Source organism: Bombus vosnesenskii, unplaced genomic scaffold (assembly GCF_011952255.1).
Source record: "Bombus vosnesenskii isolate JDL3184/JDL3185 unplaced genomic scaffold, Bvos_JDL3184-5_v1.1 scf7180000013263, whole genome shotgun sequence".
In the NCBI taxonomy this organism is placed as follows: domain Eukaryota; kingdom Metazoa; phylum Arthropoda; class Insecta; order Hymenoptera; family Apidae; genus Bombus; species Bombus vosnesenskii.
Window position 1 is genome coordinate 8,105,822 of NW_022882923.1, and position 15,197 is coordinate 8,121,018.

General features: G+C 47.6%; 1 protein-coding gene across 16 annotated transcripts in view; it reads right to left on the reverse strand.

Annotated features, from left to right (window-relative positions):
• Positions 1-2,553: 2,553 nt before the first annotated feature.
• Positions 2,554-15,197, reverse strand: part of LOC117233506 (zinc finger protein 853-like) — a 64,490-nt gene continuing 51,846 nt past the window's right edge. For 8 of the 16 annotated variants that reach the window (XM_033493956.1, XM_033493972.1, XM_033493965.1 and 5 more), the window contains 8 exons: positions 10,641-10,800; positions 8,170-8,382; positions 7,850-7,972; positions 7,556-7,693; positions 6,923-7,120; positions 6,260-6,480; positions 5,932-6,085; positions 2,554-5,716 (listed from right to left, as the gene is read on the reverse strand). In XM_033493956.1, the coding sequence (XP_033349847.1) occupies positions 5,595-5,716; positions 5,932-6,085; positions 6,260-6,480; positions 6,923-7,120; positions 7,556-7,693; positions 7,850-7,972; positions 8,170-8,382; positions 10,641-10,800 (1,329 nt within the window). In that variant the 3' untranslated portion in view covers positions 2,554-5,594. The remainder of the gene's footprint in view (positions 5,717-5,931; positions 6,086-6,259; positions 6,481-6,922; positions 7,121-7,555; positions 7,694-7,849; positions 7,973-8,169; positions 8,383-10,640; positions 10,801-15,197) is intronic. The other 8 variants (XM_033493948.1, XM_033493907.1, XM_033493942.1 and 5 more) reach the window with 5 other exon arrangements.

The window sequence follows — 15,197 nt, forward strand, 5'->3', positions numbered from 1 at the left end:
TTCTCTCCTATCAACCTTCTACGTTTACCATTCTTTCTTTCGTTGTTTCACGTTCAATGAAAAAGCAACCCTCGGCGCACGGCAGGATGCACCGGTGAAAAGCTTGTCGCCTCGGAATCCTTTCATGACTACCATCACGAAGGATCTCGACGTTGTGCTCTGCTGCTTGTGTTTATTTATGTATTGTTGTTGTTGTTAACATTTTCTTACTTTTGATAATGGCGATAGTGATGGTGAAAAGTGGTGATGCTGTTGCTTTTTTTAAATCTCTTCGTATCATCTCCTCCGCTCCTATTTTCGTGCACCATTATTTTTTTTGATGATTTTTCTTTTGTTTTTTTTTTCCTTTTTGCTGTTTGCTTGTTTCGTCGAGGGACCGTAGAATCGTCTTTTTATCTTTATTTTATACCTCTTCGTTTGTTCTGCAAAGATGATCCGCTGCATAAATTTTTCCATCAATCTCCTCTTCTCCTTCCTGTCTGTCTCTTTGTTTTAACGGCGTTTTTAAATCGCGTTTTGCTTTTTCGTTAGATGATTACCAAACGTGCCTGATCTTTGCCTAATTTCGAATTTCCATCGTGTAGCCGCGAAATGTCCGACTTTTGTCCGCACGTTCCACTTGACTTTGTAACCGAATGTCGCGATATCTGTAGTTTCGATAGTGGCGCCGCACCTTTGCCGAAACAAACGAATCGTTCGCGCCGGAAACGTTGAATACCTTTGGAAAAAAGTGTTGTTCGCGTTCTCCTACGTATATGGTTAAGAAAATTTGTCGGAAAAATTGTGTTCGCCAAACGTTTGGTCCCTGTCTTAATTTGGAGGCTAGTCGGTGCCGGTGGTGCGAGTGTGTGAAGAATTGTGTTGAGGCTTACTTATCTATCCTATCGTAGCTGTACAATCCATCGCAATGCTGTGTGTATGTGAGCGTGTACGTGTAACTGTGTGGGTGTATCAGTGTCGAGAAAAAAAAATTTCCCGATCAGCGACGCCCATTTTGGAGAACGTTCTTGCTCAAACCCGCCCCCTTCTTCTGCATGTTGATTTTCGCCGACGGTATCGTTTGGCGAACGGGTTGTACAAGGGCGATCACCAACGACCAGGCGTACACCGATGACGAACAGAAGCATTGGTTCGATAAAAACGATTATCGTTGGTTGCGTGAACGAGGTGTATGCACTCGTCCAGCTTTAGGTATTTACATAGAAACTAACCCTATTTCGCATTATGTACTTGATTTAAGTTTACCAGTAAATTCTCAGTTTATGCTTGTGATATCAAGGTGTATTTACATACTACTTAATCCGAGGAAAAAACGCCCTGTAACGTAAAAATTGTTGTAATAAGAACGATCAATGATCGACCCACGTGCACGCTACCAAGAACTCGAGGTGACCTTTTCCTCCTTCCTTTTTCGTCTTCCCTTTCTCCTTCTTTCTCTTTTTCTTTCTCTTTCTCTTTCTCTTTCTCTTTCTCTTTCCTTCTCTCGCACATTCCAAAGACACAGGTACGTAGTCGTTTTTGATTTGCTTGTTTGTTCCATTTGCACTACCATCTCGTATCAGATTCGAATCGTACGGAGGAAATAGTTGGCTTGGGATTGCGCTTTTCAAAGCTTTCGAGACGATCGTGTTTCTCGAATGGCGCAACCGGTGGCAGATCCTTCGAGTTCCGGTCGCGTGGCGAGTGCGATCGTTAAATGTAGCTTTGACGATGAATCTTTTTAGCAATCTTTTCTTCTCTCGACTCAGATGGTGAAAAAGCCTGGCTATCCGGCGGCTTCTCGGCGCGTGTCTTTTACGTTCAACGAAGATGACGACGTTAGGCTACTTTCATAATTGGCGAACAAAGGGGTTGAAAAGGGGGATCCCCTGAAGAGAAACGGAGTAGTTGGGATACAATTCGGAGTCGAAGAATTTCCTTTTCGCGATCTTCCAAATTTTTCTTCCGTCTTTGCACAATTCTCTATTCTCTCTTTGCTGTTACTTCTTTTTTCTCTCTTTCGTCGTCAGGAAGGTTCACTTTCGAAATTAACAAGCGCGAGGACAGGAAAATTTCCTTCTCTCGGTCGTATTTTCTCTCTACCTCGGATACCCGGGATACCCGGAATTAGGAAAATCGTTCAAAGGATAGAAGCGATCATGGAGTTAATGGGAATGAAAAGTAGAAAAGTGGAGGAACGGGGGAAATTCGTACGAACCGGTCACGGAACGAAAGTCTCGTCGAGAATCTCCGAATGGTGGGATCAACAACAACAACAACAACGCGGTCGACGTACGATGTCACGGGGAAGAAAAAATTCGGCACGCTACCATTCGTTTCCGCACTCTTCAGTCCGCGATTGCCAGTCGAAGAAACGAAGAAATCGAACGTGTCGTAGGTGAATCGTCGTTTGAACGATATCTTTTGCACGATATTTTTTTGTTTAGAATTTTCTTTTGGACCACCTCTTTATCGTTTTTCGCACTAGTTTTTTTCATTCCGTTTCTCTCTCTCCCTCTCTCTCTCTCTCTCTCTCCCTCCCTCCCTCCCTCTGCCTCCCTCCCTCTGCCTCCCTCTCGTCGAACAAATTTCACGTTGAATTTCGAATAACCGTCCGCATCGGTTCTTATTTATCTAAACGAAGATTCGAGCTGGAAGAGAGGAACGCGTTTCTTTTTGGATGCGCGTGTGGTTTTTTACGGTCTAACGTTTCGTTTCATCTGGTCTGGTCTGGCCGAAAGAAACCCCATCGAAAGTACGGACAGTCCGGGAGTTTCATAAAAGGTCGGGAAAAGGGGAATCGGGGTCGAAATTGATGGGGCATTACAAAGAGGTATTTAGGAGTTAGGGGCTGGCCCGAGTCTCTAAAGTTCGCTCCACGGTCAAACCTACGGACTTTCTATATATTCTTCTTCTTCTCCTCTCCCTCGTCATCCTCATCTTCGTAGTTCTTTTTTTCAATGATCCACCTCTGTTCTGCTTCTCCTTCTTCTCTTCTTCTTCTTCTTCTTTCTAAGTATTGCGAGAACGTAACGGTATATTGCAAGTAAAAGTTCGAAACGACGCAAGTATTTTTACGCGTTCAGATATATACCCGGAAATAAAAAAATATTTCGCTTATAACGATCACAGGACCTCAGATTACCTGAAGCACGCCACTCTAAAATCTCTCATTCGCTTCATTCTCGCACTCTCTCCTCCTTGATGCTCACGAAGCATTCTCTTTCGCGCAGCTTCTCTTTCATTCGACCGCGTGCCCTTGCACGTACGCGACAATTCCAAGGCCGTTCATTCACGAAATCTTGCACGTGCTCTCTTGCTTGCTCCCTTGCTCTTTCCTCATTCTCCCGTCTTTCTCCCGTCTTTCTCCCGTCTTTCTCCCGTCTTTCTCCCGTCTTTCTCCCGATCTTTCTCGCGTGTGCGCATTCTGGCATCTCTCTCGATCTTTCTCGTCCGCGTCCCTTCCATTCTTTCGTCGACTCTTGGCTCTTGGCTCGATCGTGTACCACTGCACCGGGCACGCGCTACCCATTCATTCGATTTTCTCTTTCGCCTAATTTATCCTAGTCTCATAGACCCTATATCTATTATTTATAATATTTATATATATATATATAATATATATAATATATTATTTAGCATTTAGTTTTTTTTATTTCTCTCTCTTCATCATCATTTTTTATCTTCATCTTTCTCTTATTTTCACCTCGTTCTTCGTCATTTATCTGGCGTGCTCGTTTCACGAAAAATGCTCCCGTACACTCTCACGATTATTCTTTGAAAATGTGCACGTGTAGTACATCGAAAGGAGGGGGGCCCGTTCCTCGGGCCCCCGTCCCATCCCATTCCATCGTGTGAATTCTTTTTTCGTTTTCTTTCCATCGTACACTCCAGAAGACTCTCTTTCTCTCTGTATGTATATATAATATATATAATATAACTGTTTGTAATAATTATATTTTGTTTGTTCGCTTACGAGCTAATAGTTTTCGTGCTGCCGACCAGCACAAGTTGCGCGCATTTTTATATTCTTACGTGTAGTAGATTTTTATTTCGCGTGTATATTAGGTGTGTTGGTGTTTAGTGTTTCTGTGTAACAAGTTTTCGTGTTCGTTTCTCTCTGTGTACTCGTGTATCACTAACGTAGTCGACGGGCGACGACGAGCACCTCTCGCCGTGCCGCGTCGCGCCGCACGATTTCGCGGATCAGACCGTCCGTTTTTCTAACTTGTTGCGCGTTTGTCCGATAAACGGGAAGGGGATATAACGTGTACGCGTATTTAACCAACGAACGTACGAGGATTAGCTGATCCACCTGGCCGCGTTTACGCACATATCAAGACGCGTTGTTTCTCGCTTAAACGTTACGGGAGCTAAGATTAAGGGTACCTTAAATTGGTTTCTAGGTATGTATATATGTATATATATAGTTTAGTTTGTTGAGCCTAGACCGGCCGCTGGAACGAGGACGATTTTGCTTGTCTCACCTATCCAGCTTGCCCGAGTCTACGTTTGGCTCTTGTACTAAAAAAAACCATAGTACTGTACGCAACCTGAAGTCATCTCTTGACTCGACTCGAGGGACGACAAGGCGCGCGTTGGTTAGCAGTTTCGTTTCGATATATTATGGCACGTTTCAGGGGCGATGTGGAACAGCGGTTGTAACAATGCGTCCTGAGAATTCTGACAGAGCGACTCAACGAAACAAGCAATATCGCTCGAAAGAGAAAACCGGCGAGCCGTCCTCCGACGAGCGACGGCCCTCTCGTTCGGCGAGCGTCGTCGTTCTAGGAACTCCAGATCCAGGACTCGAGTAGGAACAACGTGATCCACGCGAAGAATTTCGCGTGCCGCTAGAAGATCATTGCCACCGCTGTTCTCGTCACGCACCGTCCAACGGATTTCTAGATACGTATGACCGTTATATCCTGCCCTCCTTCTTCGTTCTCTCGAAGAGAAGAGTTTCACGATTGGCTCGACCACGACGATCTCTTGGAATCGTCGCGCGTTAACCCAGTGAAAATAGGATATTTTCTCGAGAATCTGAAAAACAATCGTTCTTTTTCAGACTCTTGATAATTAGTTAATTTACTGGAATAATTCGTTTCTACTGCTGAGACAGGAGTAATTTCGCGGATGACCTCACTTGGACGCCTTCTATGTGTTAGAATCGACGTAGAAGACGATAAACGGTTCGCACTGTTCATCGTCCGTGTACGTCGTTCTCTTTACACGTTGTCAGAGTTACCGATCATATCGTCGGCCTTCCTCTTGATACCACGATCTTCAGGATGCTGCTGCTGTTGTTGTTGTTGTTGTTGGTGTTGCTGTTGCTGCGATTGGTGGTGGTGATGATGCTGCTGCTGCTGCTGCTGCTGCTGGTGGTGGTGGTGGTGATGCTGCTGCTGCTGCTGCTGATGTTGCTGTTGCTGCTGCTGCTGATGTTGTTGTTGCTGCTGAAGACCGATGCCAGACGAACCTTGTTGTTGTTGCTCGTTGAGAGTTATCGAACGTTCAGCGCCTTGAAGAGGTTGCTGATTGAGTCTCTCAACTTGCTGCAGGCCTGTCTGATCCGACGTCCAAGGGGTCCACTCGTCTCAGTAGTAACTGAATTTTCATGGTTGCTGATTGTTCTGTTGATTGACGACGTGCTGGAGAGTGAAACTTAGGGCTCGAGGATCACCGTGAAGCCTCAGGGCCTGTTCTAATCGTTGTTCTTGTAACCGCAGCGCTTCCCCTGCGAAAAATGTTGACGGTGTTACGTTGTTTTATCATGCTGAAGTTGCAGAGAGACTAATTAAGCGTTTATAGGGAATTTAACGGTGTAAGAGCGCACGTAACAGACAGAATATGGCACTCGTCACGATATTCAACGGATAGAAGGCGGCGTAATCTCCGCGTACGTTGTATTTCTTCGATCGTCTTGATCGCGATGCATAAAGGTTGACTCACCGAGGTCAGGCGGTAAGGTATCTTGTTGAGACATCTGCTGGTTCGTGTGATGTCCAGGCATGCCAGAGGTGCTGCCTCCGTTATGCTGTCCCAAGTGATGCCTCACGTCACCGCCAACCGCGGAACTGGCTGCCGCCGCTGCCGCTTGCGACACCTAATATCGTAGCACGAGGAACGTATATCCATTTAATTCGATCGACGACGACGACGACGACGACGACGAAGACGACGACGACGACGACGACGAAAAAGAAGAAGATGAAGAAGAAGAAGAACAAAAAGAGGAAAAAGATTGGACGAAATCGGGAGGAAGAAGGCGTGTACTTACAGCCAGCCTGAGCGCGGCTTCGGCTTGAGAACGCAGTAAGGCTTCCGCCTGGTGCATTCTCAGAGTCTGTTCTGGTCCGGTTGCTTGAACTCCCTGTTGTTGCGGTCCCGTTGATCCTTGCGCACCACCGCTCATGTCACCGTTGTTTCCCATCCTCATTGCCGCCGCCAGGGACGCCATGTCCACCGGCGACAGATTCGGCGACACTGAATTTTGTAAACCTGTCGATCGTGAATGAAAGTCATCTCGGAGCGCATCGAACATGGCTACGGCGATCGATTCGCTCGACGCGAGTTTTAATAATCTCGTTTGCACGCTTTGCGTGCCATCTGGCTCTAAATCGGTCAATTGTCGGCGATCGATAGCCGTTTGAAGACGGAGAGTGCACGCTATGCGTCGTAGATAAGCAAAGAGTAACGTAAAAAGGGAAAAATGTAATTATAAATCAAAGTTTATCGGCAACGGTTGTGTAGAACGAACGAGAAGCGTATGTATGTTTCAGATGGAGCGTCGTGACTCGTCGGGTCTCGATAAGAGAGCGGTATCGACGGCCTTGGCGTCGAGCCGACACAAGCGTTTCTATCGCGACGATTCTTTGGACCGATCCGGTCGATCGATCAATCGATCCGGAATACGAGTAGATCGCGGAACGGCGATCCTTACCCGCTGACACAGCGGCGGCCATCACTGCCATACGTTGTTGTTGCGACTGCATCTCGTCGTGGTATTGTTGCGCGGAGCCTGGTTGACTTCCAGCACGTAGCATCTCGCTCAGCTTGTTGCCACTGGGCCCCGGCGACGCCATATTGTTGTTGTTGTTATTGTTGTTGTTGTTGAGCAGACCGGTACCTGCGCAAAAGTCTGCTCTCGTTAGTACGCTTGGCGGTGGATTTGCAGGATGGTGGGTGTGAAGTCGCGCTACACAAAATTATGATCTAATCGAGTTGTTATTATATTCGATACACATGTACGTATAAAGAGAGACGAGATTATAAAACGGAGTGAGCTTGAGCGTTCGTACGACGAAATTACTCACACAAGAATTCGTAGATGATTTATTTTACCCAGATAAAGCGTAATAATGTTTACTACAATACACAACTCTCGCTGTGGTATTTCGAAGCTCGGCGATTGTTACTTAGAGCGTATAATGATACATATTTCGACAAACGTGTATGCGAAAAGGTTGTTGCGGTTCGGTGTTAAGATTGTCTACTCTAAGATATTCACGACACTCTAACGATTATTCCAGACGACCATTTGCAAGAAGACGAGGAACAAGATCGGGGAGCGTACCAGGTTCACTACCGGCCGACGACAATCTTCCGTTTCCACTGCTGCTGTCCGAATGAGCCGACGGCGAAGGGCACATCGGCGGTTGTTGCAAATTTTGTGGTCCGCCTGTTTGGCTTCCCAAAACACCCAATCCCGCACCTGTACACGAGAATCGTACATGTGGTTACGATGGTTGTCGTTCTCAGATCGTTGTCGCATCGTTTTCCTATCGTTTCTGCATCGTTCTCGCATCGTTTTCGCATCGTTTTCGCATCGTTTCCGCGCTAAACAAGAAATTACGATAACACCTCATACCTAGACTCGAAGACGCAAGGATTTCTCTCTCCCGCCTCTCGGCGGCGGCGCGACTTAAAACGTATTGCGCCGCAAACTGATGCTTGGGGTCCATCCTCATGTGCTCCATGTGACTCAATAAACCTTAACAGCAAAGTAAATCGGTCTCGATAGAGTCTCGGTTAGTTGGACAAGGCTTAGATACCGATTAAACGAACGTTCGATAATGCCATTGAAACGAAACTGATAATAGACGGCAAACACGAAATCGATAAAGAACGGAAAATGTAATATAAGCATGATTGATACATGATTTCTGTAAAACGAAGGATTATACTTACCGCTCTCGTGAGTGAAGACGGCTTGGCACACCGAGCACGGCCACATCCTGAGGCTTGTGCTAAGTTGACTGGTCTCAGGATGGCAGGCCAAGTGTTTCCTAAGACTACCCTCGTTGACGTAGTGTTTTCCGCACACTGGACACGGGTGGTTGGCGGTCCGTCGCTTCGCTAGGTAAACCCCGGCAACGGAGGTTGTGCAGTCAGCGGAGGGAACAATAGGGCGACACAATTTCAAGGTCAATGCTAAGCAGGATAAAGCTTCCCAAGGAACGAAAGCCACCTCCTCCATCATCATCATCATCATCATCATCATCATCATCATAATCATCACCATCATCATCATTATCATCATCATCACCATCATCATCATCATCATCATCATCATCATCATCACCATCGTCATATCACCACCATCCTTATTATCATCCTTCTTCGTTCTTTTTTTTCTTTCATTATCATCATCATCATTATCATCACCATCATCTTCATCATCATCATCATCATCATCATCCTCCTTCTCCTCCTCCACCACCTTATTTCTCACGCATTCGCGTGTACATACGCGCGTACGTACGTCGACATTCCAGTCGACCTCGAAGGCGAAGGGAGAATCCTTGCAGACACGGATAGCCGAGGATCAGGAGAGCACTGACCTCGGACGCACCGCGCGCTGCTTCTGCCGTTGCTGGCTCCCTTTCACGAGCGAGGTCGTCGGCCCAAAAACCAAGATACACACGCACGTACGCGCGCTTGCACGCTTATAGACGCACAAAGAAAAGTTCGACGAATCTCTCTCCCCCTCTCTCTCTCTCTCTCTCTCTCTCTATATATATCTATCTCTCCCTCTTTCCCTCTTTTCCTCGCAGTCTTTTTCCCTTTTCCTCACCTTGCGGGGGAAATTTCGTTCTTTACTATTCAGTCCGTTTCTTTTCCTCCGTTTCTCCGTTTATGTATTAATACGTTATATATTTCTATATCACTGTCATCTTTTCTCGGTTTCTTTTCGGTAGAGAGAGATCTATATATATATACACACATGTATTCGTATATATATATATATGTATGTATCGGTATTGGTGTCGTCCGCACGGACCGTAGTAGAAAATTCTATATCTGTTACGTTTATTTTTCTATAGCGTTGCATTTCAGACGAAAGATGGGTTATTTACGTCGTGTACGTATCTCTGTTATCACTATGAGAAAAGACACCAGGTCGATACTGGCACTTTGGCTTTTTTCCGTAGTATCTGTTACTTAGAAAATGATGGAGGAAACAAGACACGACGCGTTGGAAAAAACGGCATGCGGTTTCGTAAAGAGATTCTCATTGACTTGGCGCACGTCGATCGTTCTTCTCTGTACGTCTATCTATACGTATGCCCACACACTTAACAGAACACGCACAAAAGTCGGAACGAGACACCCTTTTGAAGCACCGGTTTTATATTAGCGAATAGTAGTACGCAAAGTATTAGTTGGGCGAGTGCGCTAAGTGCTACACCCCCTTTTTCCGTTGAGCGAAACAGTACGAAGAAGTGACAGGACAATGTGTGCATATCGCCCGCGCCAAAGCAAGTTCTTAGGTGGGGAATGTGAAACGTACTTAAATACTAAGGACGAACCACCCCTCGTGTCTCGAGGAGCGATCGTTCCACCTCTCTCGCTTTCTCTCTCTTTTAGGCTTACTCGCAATTAAGGGGCACCCTCGTTACGTCTATCTCCGTTCTTTCTTTCTCCTTGGCGGAATTCTCGCGAGAAACCCTCGTTAGCTGGTGTGTTAGAAAGGACGGACGGACGGACGGACGGACGGAATCCCCAGCAAAACTCGGAGACCACGGGGAAGAGCCGATCGTAGAGAACTCGAAAACGTAGAGAACCTCTCGCGATTAACCCTAATCTCGATCTAACGGAAGAGATCTATCACTTTGTTCGTGCACAATTCTATGCGCGATTCTCCGAGCAGAGCACATATATACGTATGTGCATATGATGGCCGTTAACGGGCCACTCTGCTCGGAAACGTAGATGGTTGCCGCTGTTAATTCGAGTTTGACCAAATTTCTGCCGCGACTCGTGAGCGCCGATGCATCGAATCGTCTTTGCAATTTCGTCGATTTTCTCTAACGGAGCGCACGGTTTTCGTTTGACGGAGTCGACCGATTGCGCGAATAAGCGGCTCTCGCGTACGCGCGTCCCCATCGTCTACGAGTCGTTCTCCACCGTGGTGTCTCCCAGAAACGGAAGCGCAAGAAAAACTAGATTATCGCGCCGGAATAATCGTGCGTTAGTCGACAGACAGATATATCGGTAGCGTTAGTGCGTAAAACAGATAGATAGAACAATAGATGTGTGTTTACCCATGTGCGATACCTATAAGTATATGTGACAGAGGGGCAGAGAGAAAAAAAGCAAGGAGAAAGAAAGAGTGAAACGGACGATGTCGAGGGTGCTCGACTATCGTAGATACTTACTGGCAACGCCGGAGGCATTCGGATCCTTGTGGGTGTGCTTCATGTGCTCCATGAGAGCTTCGCCACCGAGGAAGAGTTTGTGGCAGACGGGACAGCTGGTTGCGTTCGGGCCGCCGATCAGGGCGGCGTGTTGCTGGAACACAACACGCTGTTGCAACTCCTTTTTTGGGGGCCGGAAGAAGAGGAACCGGAAGCAGGCACACGCGGCGCACCGGTAGAGAGCCGACCCACAGAATACCACCACAGAGTCGCGAACCAGAAGCGCAGGACAGGCAGCGCACAGAACAGAACGATTGACCAGTGAGAGTTGGGATACCGATTTGCCGCCGCCACCACCAACTACATTTTTGCAAAAGGGGATTCGCCTCGAGTGTCTGGCAGAGGGGACATTTAGGGCAAAGATTTGCACAGGATTTGGATGGGTATATCGGTGTCGAAGCTGACGGATCGCCAGTTGTATCGTTACATAGGATCGTTGCAAGGAGTTGGTCGTCACGAGATGGACGATCGATTCTTTGCGTGGTTGCGTCGCGACGGCAGAAAAACTAAGCGTTTCTGCCGCGGAATCGTGGAGTGTGATGTCACGGAGTCATGGATGGGCGACGGACAACGAGGAGGAACATGGGACGGAGAAAGCAAAGCCCAGACAGACGAATTTATAGAAGCGTGAGGTCCGGAGAACGATCGGAACGAATGAACGTGATCGAGAGCTGAGCTGATTCTACAAAAACAAGGTGAATATTTAAGAGAAGAAGAAATGAAAGGAGAAAAAAGAGAAACGAAAAAAGAGAAAAAGAAAGAAGCCATAACTTTGGTAGATGATGGATCTCCGATCGATCTCGCACGACCTCACAGTTGAACGGGTATGCAAAGCATAGATCAAATGACTAGCTACGACACTACGACACAATTGCGATGGCCTTTGTCGCTGTTATCGGTTTGATCGTCGATTGGTAATTGTTGCAACGCGTTTCTTTGCATCCGATATGATCGAGGATTACGATCGACGACGGCTGACAAAGGCCATCCTTTAAACGGATAATATGAAGAGAGTAATGAACGAAATTCGACGTCCTCGTTGCAAGTATCTGTCTTCGTCATTGGCGACCTCGTGTTAGCTACAATTTCGCGGTCGTACGGTATTGATCATTCTTTCTCTACGTTTGTTTTTTTTTTTTTTTTTTTTCTTGCCATCTCATCTTATTTCTCTCTCTGTTCTCTCTCGCACACGCGAAGGTCGGTTTACGCACACGAGGCGGTAGGGGCACGCGCTGAGGAAAAACATGGCGGTCAACCTTGCTCGAAAGAGTGCTTAAAACGGAGAGAAAAAGAATACGAAGAGGGAGGAAAGAAGAAGGAGAAGGTGGGAGGAAGGAAAGGCTAAAACGAGACCAGACGGCAATGACCCGAAAGTTTTGGGGTCTTTACTCGGCTCGTTCCTTTCTTCCTGCCAATCCTCTCCCCGCCGCAGCCGCCGCCGCCGCCGCCGCCGCCTCCCTCCCCCTCTCCACTTTGATGCACACAACGCATCCTCCTTTTTTCATCTTCTCCTTCCTTCTCTTCTCCTTTTTCATCGCGGCGAGTCGTCCTTCTCCCTTTCTTTCGTTCTTTCGTTCTTTCGTTCTTTCGTTCTATCGTTCTTTCGTTCTTTCGCTCTTTCGTTCTTTCATTCTTTCCTTCCCCCTCTCCCTGCCTGTCTCCACGGAACCGAACCGAACCGACCCGAACCCGTGACTTTCTTTTTCTGCCGGACCTGGGACAACCGCGACCGAGTTGAGACCGTCGACCCAACGGAGAGGAGCCCCGAATCTCGGGCAGGGCCACCAGTTTAAAATAACACCAGGCGTCGTTGACCTACGTTCAGCCTTTTTCTTACCACTACCTCACCCCTTCCGAGTCTTTCCTCGTATCGCTAGTTTTCCGCGAATATTATTTCGCCTACCAGTCGTCTCCACGTTTCCTAGCCTCTTTGTATCTACTTTGTTGATACTTCTTGTCGCCGATATACGCTGATTTTGTACTTTGCTTGAAATCTTGTCTAAATCCGGCCGATCTACCGTTTCGTTCGAGACAAACGATATAGAGACCTTAATTGGTCGAGATATTTACACCTGGTTCGCGAAGGCTCGCTTGACCTCCGGGCCAATCGGCGGCCGGGGAACAGCCAGTGAAACAAAACGGGAGAAAAATATCGCGACGAGGAAGGTTGGTGGACGTGCTGCGGCGTCAATGAACCCAAAGTTTAGAGGATCCTTGCCCTCCTCTTCCTGCCCAGTAAACCGCCTCTTCTTTTTACTCGTGGAGAAACACCCACGCTCGCTTGCAATCGTCGTATTCTTCTTTGACGATAGGCGATATTCTTTCCAAGGCACGCCTCCCGGTTGTTTTTGACGGGCCAAAGCCCCGGCGTCCTTCTTTCTTCCCGGACCTAGGGCATTCTCGAGCCGGTTGAACCGATACACCGCGAAGAAGATGCTGTACGTCGACGTCGCCGACGCTGCCCGCTGCTTCTGCCCGCTGCCTCTGCCCGCTGCCTCTGCATGCAAGTTATTCTCGGAGGGAGGCTGCGGTCCGTAGGTTCGACGCCCCGACCTGGCCCAACTGGAAAAAACCGGTTTCTTCGTTGCGCTCTTCCTTTTTTGCCTGCATCCTCGCTTTTTGCACCGCGAATACCTCGACTCTCCTTCTGCTACCCGCTCTCTTTCTCTTCGTTCCTTTTCCTTGCGCTCTCTGTCTTTGTCCTTCCTCTCTTTCTCCGCGTCGATCTTCTCTTTTCTCCTTTCTCTTTGCACGCTGGTACAGCAGGAGAGTGGTGCAGCGTGGGCGAATCCCCAAGGGACTTTATGATTCGCCGTGACCAGATTCATCTCTGCTCGGCTGTACGCGGTTGCTGGCCGCGAGCTCAGCACACCTATTCCCAATTCCACGTTTCCTGGTCCCTCGAACAGGCTCGATGCGTTTGAATCGATTATCGCGAGATCGAATGTCGCGTTGCTGTCGATAATCTCGACTGTATCGGAATCTTGGTTTTGTCGCTTTACTTTCGTTTCCGATAGACAGGGCAGCCTCGTTACATTTCGTTTCTTTTCTTTTTCTTCTCCCTCTTTTTCTTCTCCTTCATCATCATCTTCTTCTTCTTCTTCTTCTTCTTCTTCTTCTTCTTCCCCTGCTTCTCCTCCTTCTTCTTCTCTTGCAACGACGATGCTGTTCAAATTGCATCTTTGTCGTCTCCGCTTCTAGCCTAGCTATTTAGATAGAGTTATTCGTCTGGTCAAACTCTTTGGTGCGTTTAAAGCCAAGCTCTGGTCAGGGAGTGGCGTAAAAAGGAAGTGGGTGTGAGCACACGCGTAGCGATGCGTGACGCTAGGCTCGATGGAGCCATTTTGTGTTCACAGAAAAGGGACCATCTTTGATCGGCTGGAAGAAAATCAGCGCGAGAATGACGATCCGTCGCGTTCTATCGTATCCGTTCGATAGTCGGCACGTCGCTCCTCTTGTTTCACGCGTTGTCCTTTGTTCGTTGCCCGTTTTTCTCTCCTGCCTCTACCGACGATATCGTCTCGGTATTTCGCATCTCGATAAAAGTTTCGCAAAAATCGAAGCGAAACAAGCGACGCGCGGCGGGTCCCTCTGTCTCCTCGGACTAAAGTGATAAAATCCGAAGGTCATTCACGAGGCGCGCAATTCTTTTCGCGTCATTTCTCTTTTTTTTCCCAGCCGTCTCCTTTCCTTGGCTTTTTCAGCCGCAACGAGGCCGCGAGCCTCGCCGACAGACAACCTTCGTACGATACTCGGTTACACCAACGAACCAAGTCTGTAAAAGATATTCGTTGACCGGTCGTCGTCTTGCTCTTTCAGTGTCGGTTCCTTCGCTCTGATACTTGGAAACGGTTTGTTTCGCAAGCGTCAGAAGTTATCGTATATTCCCTCCTCTCTCTATAATTTCTCTTCGTCTCTTCTCTTTCTGCTCCGCTTCTCTTTTTCCCTTCTTCCGCTTTTCGGATTCTTCCCTCGAAAATACGAGAATCACGTGGTCGAAAGAAAGTCTCGTTTCGTTGGCACGAGAAAAGGTACACGATTGAAAGAGCATGACGCGATATGAAATAATCCGCGATGGGACACGCGTGATCTCTTTCATTTAAGAACTGTTTGATTTCATTCCCATTCTCCCTCTCTCATTCTCTCTCTCTCTCTCTCTCTCTCTCTCTCTCCAGTGGTCTATTTCCTCTTTTGTGCCACCTATCGCATATTGCTGCAGGCCGACGCGTTTTTTGGCGTATCACGCGCTGGTAATCCACGGGTTATGAGTGTCCGATCACCCCCGAAGAGCAAAAGGAGGAAAGGCGAGCGGGGTTCGAGAGAGAGAGGAAAAAAAAACAAAAAAGAAAAAGAAAAGAGAAGAAAGAGAAAAACGCAACTACCGGCGAAGGGTCGAGGATGCAGCTTCCCCCCGCTCCCCCCGTGTTGTACCAATAGCAGTTTCGACGCGACCCTCTAACGTTTTCGTTACTAGGAGAGCGTAAAAAAGTGAGGGGTGTTGCACAATGGGCAGAAATC